The sequence below is a fragment of the Aethalodelphis obliquidens genome, unplaced genomic scaffold (assembly GCF_003676395.1).
Source record: "Aethalodelphis obliquidens isolate GAN/ISIS:26980383/991018 unplaced genomic scaffold, ASM367639v1 scaffold20, whole genome shotgun sequence".
Taxonomy (NCBI): domain Eukaryota; kingdom Metazoa; phylum Chordata; class Mammalia; order Artiodactyla; family Delphinidae; genus Aethalodelphis; species Aethalodelphis obliquidens.
The window spans coordinates 27,409,556-27,416,007 of record NW_020837964.1 but is presented as its reverse complement, the minus strand read 5'-3'; the positions used below and the strand labels follow the sequence as shown (position 1 = coordinate 27,416,007).

The following is a 6,452-nucleotide window of genomic DNA, read 5'->3' as shown; positions in this document are numbered from 1 at the left end:
CCCTTCATCAAGATGGGCCTCAGTTCCAGGTGAGGGTTTAGGGCTATTTGGCTCCTGTCCACACCCTCATGTGATTTACAAACAACCACTGGGGTAAATACGTAGGACTGCAAAACCATCTCTCCCATTTCTAGATGGGTAAACTCAGTCCCAGAGACATCCAGAGACATGGCCAAGGCCACACAGCCAGCAGACCCCAGGGAGAACAGGCCTCCAAGAGGCCCAGCTCAAGGGGGATTTTGCAAGTCTCTTGGGACCCAGAGGGGAGGTCAGGGTGGGGGTCCCCTTTGAGTGGTTCCTGGCCACAGAGAATTTCCTTCTCTCTGGAGGAAGTGGGAGTTCTTTCATAACGTGAATGTCAGAGATTCTGGGCTCACCGGTGACTAAGAGTGTCTGAGGCTTGTGGGTGTAGCAAGCGTTTAAATACCAGAGCTTCCTGTCCTTTGGCGATTGTAGGCACCTGAGCTGGGACACACAGGACGAAAGTATGGCCAGCCTGCAGACCCCACTCCTGGCTGCCCTCATCCTCCTTGCTATGATACTTCAAGCAACAGAGGCAGGTGAGGCTGGGAAGAGGGAGGGCTCTCTGCAGAGGTCAAGGTCAGATACTGGGGTATCTTCCTCATGTGGTAGAAAGAGCACTGAACTGAGAGCAGAAGACTCCAATCTGCTGCTGGCTCTTGGGCTAGTCCCATTGCTTCTCTGGACCTCAGTTTATACATCTGTTAGATGGATAGTCTTGAAGGCTTGGAGTCTAGGATCTATCTCAGCTGGGCTCGGGGTTGTAGTGGGCATGGCCCAGCGTCTCCTACTCCAGAGAACTCAAGGGTAGGGCCTTGGGATGTGAAGAAGGAGCCACTGAAGGAGGCCAGCTGGGGTGGGTAAAGGCAGGAGCAACGGTAATAGATGTTCCCTTGGAAAACCAGTCCTGCCCTCTCACCGCCCCATTTTTCTCCAGAACCTGCCCTCAACACTGGGTTCCTGATTTCTCTTTCCATCCCAATGTACACGCTTCTGCCCTATGATGGGTAGGGGAATGAGAACTGGACTGGGAGTCTGGGAGCTAGGAACAACACTGCTCAGTTATTGGGGTTCCTGAGCCCCTTCCCTGCATGACAGGCCCCATAGGGTAGGTACTATTATTACCCCCTGGGTCTGAGGAGGAAATCAGGTCTCAGATGTTAAGTGACTCACGGCAGAGCGAGACTCGAACCCGGGCTTCCATGCCTGGACTCTGCCTGAGCCCTTGTCCTGACTCTCCAGGGTCATGCTGTGTGATCTGGGCAAGTCCTCCCCCATCTCTGGACCTCAGCCTCACCATTTGCACCATGAAGGGGATTAGAGTAGATGTGAGCTGAAGGGAAGTTCTCAGGTTACCTGGGAAGTTCTTCAGAGTGTCCACCTGGTTCAGCAGGGCTGGGACTAGGCACCGAGCTTTTCCGACAAGTTCCTGGGTGATGCTGATGGTGTGGGTCCACAGACCTCAACTTGAATAACAAGGTTCTAAGGCTCCTTCCCGTTCAGCGCGTCTGGTCCCATCTAGAGCTTAGGGCATTGTTGATGCTCGGTCATTCTGAATCCCTCTCCCTTGAGCTGACCAAAGCAGAGTGTAGACTTTGGGCACTCAGCGGCTTCTCAGAGGCCCCAAGAGTGGGGACTTTGAGGGCCCAGAATCCTCTGGACACCAACCTTCCACATGATAACAGAAAAGCTGGGTCAGAGGTTTGGGCCAAGGGAGAGCAGCCTGTGACTCCTCTGAGCACCCTTCTCCCCCAGGCCCCTACGGTACCAACGTGGAGGACAGCATCTGCTGCCGGGACTACATCCGTCACCCCCTGCCCCTGCGTCTGGTGAAATATTACTACTGGACTTCGGACTCCTGCCGGAGGCCTGGCGTGGTGTGAGTAGGAAGCCGGGGAGACAAGACCTTGGAGAGCTTGACGGGTGGGGCCTGGGAGGCTGCAGGTGCACCCAGGGATGGAGGAATGCAGCCAGATGTCAGCTGGGAGCACTTGGCCGAACTAGACGGCTCAGCTGAGGCTTGGGTGGACCAAGAAAAATATCATGTTATCATTCAACAGATATTCTCAGGCACCTCTTATGTGCCAGGCAGCGTGCCAGGTTCTGAGGATGCAGAGGGTGCCGCTCCACCCCGGCAAGGCAGATAGGTAGTGCAGAGCTGCCGTAGAGCGTAGGGTTCAGGGTACGGGCAGTATGCCTGGTTCCGCTGAGTCAGCAAAGATGCTCCCATCAGAAGCATCTTGGATCCCAGTGCCCTGGGAGTCAGTTACTTGAGGCAGCCTATTCTTACCAGGAGCATATGAAGAGCTGACACTAAGTGCTTCCTCAGGGCCAGGCACTGTTCTGAGCATGACTGTTTAATTCTCACAATGATCCTATAAGGAGGTGCTATTCTTTCCATTTTACAGATGGAGAAACAGGCTTGGGGCGGGGTGAGGGGAGAAGTGACTTGCTCAAGGTTGCCCAGGCTGGAACCAGGACTCCTGGGTCCTCGTTTAGGGCTTTCTCCTAAGGTTCTTATTCTCCTTTGCTTCTTTGCTTCCTTTTCCTCGGCCTGGAGCCTGCCCCCGCCCCTGCCCCTCCCCCTGCCCCTGCCCCTGGCTGGGTGACGGGACCTGTCCTTTCTGGGGCAGCCCCTCTGGCTGCTGCCTGCCAAACCACAGAGTGGGGGGTGTTTGAGCTTGGGGATTTATGACCCCCTTTGGGGCCCTGTCATCTTCTCATCTGAATCCTTCTCACTCATCTTCCGTCCCTCAGAGGGGTCTGTGGGTAAAGTACAAGAAGGCTGAAACAGGAAGGCCTGCCACAGTTCTGGTCACTTCAATACTGGGCCTCAGTTTCCCAATCAGTATAGCGGGAGTGATCACTTTATTTTTTTAATCAAACATGTAGAGAGTGCTTGTTAAGTGCTAGGCACTGTTATAGACGCTTTATAAACATTAACTCATTTAATCCTTCAAGCAACCCTATGTAGTAGGTACTGTTACAGTCCCCTTTTTTTTTTTTTTTTTTGTGGTACGCGGGCCTCTCACTGTTGTGGCCTCTCCCGTTGCGGAGCACAGGCTCCGGACGCACAGGCTCAGCAGCCATGGCTCACGGGCCCAGCCGCTCCGCAGCATGTGGGATCTTCCCAGACCGGGGCACGAACCCGTGTCCCCTGCATCGGCAGGCAGACTCTCAACTACTGCGCCACCAGGGAAGCCCCTACAGTTCCCTTTTTACAGGTGCATAAATGTGCACAGCGAGTTACAGGGCCTCTCAGGCATCACAGGGCAGAATAATAGTAAGTGGGAGGTGTACTGCTCAACGCCTGACATATAATAGATACTCAGTGAGAGACGGTACACATGTGATTATCGGATCTCGAGCCAGAAGGGATTCTAGAAAGAATGTGGCTCAATGAATGAGAAGATCAAAGCTCAGAGAGGGTCTGAGCCTTGTCCAGTGTCACAGAGCAGCCAGGGCAGGCTGTCCACGTGGCCAAGATCAACACTGCTTTGCTGCCTTCTTTGTTCTTTCTGTTTATTGGTCATCTGGGGGTGCATGTGTGTGTGTGTGTGTGTGTGTGTACGCAGATCAGGGGTGTGTGTGTGTGTGTGTGCACGCAGATCAGGGGTGTGTGTGTGTGTGTGTGTGTGTGTGCACGCAGATCAGGGGTGTTTGTTGCAGCTCTGGCAAAAGTGGAAGCCTTAGCCCACTACTGCCATGTGGTCTTGGGCTATTGTTCACCTCTCCTCTCTGTGCTCAGGTCTCTCAGAGGGGCCTGGGTGGGGATGCTCGTTCACAGCGAGCACGATGAGTCAGGTCTTACCAGCTCTGGCACTTAGACAAGTTGCTTTACCCCATTGGGCCTCGCTTTCTTCAGCTATTAAGTAGATAGAATATTGGAGGCTTATAGGGTTGTTGTAAGGACTTATTAAGGAAATCAATGTTAAAAGTTCAGGCCAGGTCCTGGCACAATTATATATCACCTACTGTCTGCTGTGCACTGTTCTGAGCACTCCAGTTTATATTAACTCATCATATCTTCATCAAATTCCTATGAGGTTGGACCAGAATTATCATGCCCGTTTTACAGATGTGGAAACTGAGGTTCAGAGAAGTTAAGGGGCTTGCTAACATGTGGCAGAGCTAGAATTCTAATCCAGATAGGCTGTCTCCAAAGTTCATGCTCTTGGCTACTACCCAATACTCTCTCCCAAGGCAATGTCAGCAAAGATTATGGGACTCCTGGGCATTCTGTTTCCTGGCCTGCCCTGGCACTCATGGCTGGGGCTGAAGGTATGGGAAGTCCTTGCTGCTTATCTCCCCCTCTCCGTCTTAAGAAATGTGTTTGCCTACAGCAGGCGACTCATAATTGCTAAGGTTCTGCAGCGGGGCTGTGGCATTCTTGCTGCATGCTAATGGCGCCTCCTTGTCTCCCTGGTGTTTCCGCCTTCCAGCTTGCTGACCGTGAGGGACCGAGAGATCTGTGCTGATCCCAGACTGCCCTGGGTGAAGAAAATTCTCCAGAGGCTGGGCCAATGAGGCAGGCCCTGCCCTGATGACCGTGGCCTTGGCTCCTCCAGGAAGGCTCATGGAGCCCCACCTCCCTGCTGTTACAGCTGCTCCCCGACACAACCCTGTACCAACAACCCTCTCAGCGGTCCCTGATCTTGATGTCTGCAGCTGTCACTCCCAGTCAAGCCTCCCACTGTCACTCTCATCTCCCCACTTACCCTTCCAACCCATCCTCTGCCCCACCAAAGCCAGAGGGTCCACAGTCCTGGTTAGTCAGTCCCCTGCTCAAAATCCTTCCGTGGCTCCCCTTTGCCCTAGGCTGAGGTCAGAGCTCCTGAGCCTGGCATCCCTGCCCTCCAGATCTGGGTCTTATCCTTTGCCTCCAGCCCTGCCTCATTTCCCTCCATGCATGTTGGACTCCGGCTCCCTGTTCTCCCAAACCCATGTCATACATTTCCACTTCTGGCTCTTTTCCCGAGCTGCTCCTGACACCCAGAATGTCTCCCCATCCTCTGCACATGTCCAACCCCACCAGCCCTCCAGGGCATCACTCAACCTAAGCAGACAGTAATTGAGTCATTTTTTAGACTTCCCCTGGCCCTCTGTCCCCTTTTAACAGCCCTGATCACAGTCTACCCAGAATTCTCGGGAACTGGGAGCTTGTCCTCCAGCCCCACCAGCTGGACCGATATCCACACCTGAGTTACTTTGTCTCCCGGCCTCTGGCACAGAGCACAGGGCCTGGCTCAGAATCAGGGCTCAATAAGAGGCTGCAGGTTGAATCAATAAAAGTAATGTCCGTCTCCCACCTCTCAAGGGCTCTGACACATCAATACAGAGACTCAAGGTCATCTAGAGAAGGGCTGGCGGGGTTCATTAGGAAGCCTCAAATTTACCCAGATTCACCTTTCTTCCCCATGTTACCTCTTTAACCTTCTTGCCTCCCTTGGGTTTTTTACTGCTTCTCCAACCAACATCCAGGCCTGACCTCTTCAGAGTCCCGAATTTCCTCTTCCTCCTTCCCCAAATAGCTGACAACCAAATTCCTGCTATGGGGTGAATGAGTACCCTTGGCTTGGTATTATAAGCTCTAGTTATATATGTATAAGAAAAGAGGGCACATGCTTAAAAGGCCCAATGGATGACTGGAAGAATTTTAAGAAATGTGTGGGAGGGGGACAAGGTAGAGATTTCCTGGTCCTTGGAGTGAATGTGTGGGGTATAGTTAAGTGAAAGAGCCTTGGATGGAGGTTGTTCTCAGGTGGCTGGGGTCAGGCTAAGGACTGGGACTTAGGACTTATCTACACCTCTTTGAGGACCACAGCTTCCCCAGGTATCTGTGCTTGTTCCTTTCGGAGGGAGCCTGGTATAGTATGGCAGGGTGGTTGTTGCTGTGTGACCCTGAGGAGACCATCTAACCTCTCTGAGCCTCACCTGAGAATGAGAATACCTACCTTATGAGATTGCTGTGGGGCTCAGATCCAAGTCACAGAAAATGTGGCTTTGCCGGCCATGAAACTCAGTGTCTTCCGGGGCTTGTGTCCCACTGGGAGCCCAAGGTCATTTGCCCACTATAGGCACCAGAAGTGTTAACCTGCCCACTGCCCATGCACAGGGCCTTCAATTTTTCTGGGATCTCCCTCCGCTCCTGTCCTGCCCTTGCCCTTGCCCCTCAAGCCTTCTGGAAAATAAATCCTCTACAACAATGTCTGTTTTGTTCCTTGGCATGTGCTGTTCCTGTGAGGTGGGGCAGGGGACGCATGGCCCCTCTCTCCCAGTGGGGAGGCCCTTGACATTGATATGTGAGCTGGCTTGCCCAAGGTCACCCTGTGAGAAGGTGGGAAATCCCAGCTAGACATGAGGACCTGGGAAGTAGCTGAGCAGGTGCCAGCAGGGAACCCCACACATTTGTCCACCCTGGGACCACTTGT

General features: G+C 53.2%; 1 protein-coding gene across 1 annotated transcript; it reads left to right on the top strand.

Annotated features, from left to right (window-relative positions):
* The first annotated feature begins 471 nt into the window (after nucleotides 1-471).
* CCL22 (C-C motif chemokine ligand 22) lies at nucleotides 472-6,229 on the top strand. The gene is made up of 3 exons (XM_027119891.1): nucleotides 472-560; nucleotides 1,777-1,900; nucleotides 4,464-6,229. The coding sequence occupies exons 1-3, from the start codon at nucleotides 488-490 to the stop codon at nucleotides 4,546-4,548; spliced, it is 282 nt and encodes a 93-aa protein (XP_026975692.1). The 5' UTR covers nucleotides 472-487; the 3' UTR covers nucleotides 4,549-6,229.
* Nucleotides 6,230-6,452: the final 223 nt, after the last annotated feature.

What these genes read in the sequence shown, in the direction of transcription:
- CCL22 (XM_027119891.1), top strand. Translation starts at nt 488, where the DNA reads ATGGCCAGCCTGCAGACCCCACTCCTGGCTGCCCTCATCCTCCTTGCT. An exon ending in ACTTCAAGCAACAGAGGCAG is followed by an intron (nt 561 to 1,776) that starts GTGAGGCTGGGA and finishes CTTCTCCCCCAG; the next exon opens with GCCCCTACGGTACCAACGTG. An exon ending in TGCCGGAGGCCTGGCGTGGT is followed by an intron (nt 1,901 to 4,463) that starts GTGAGTAGGAAG and finishes TCCGCCTTCCAG; the next exon opens with CTTGCTGACCGTGAGGGACC.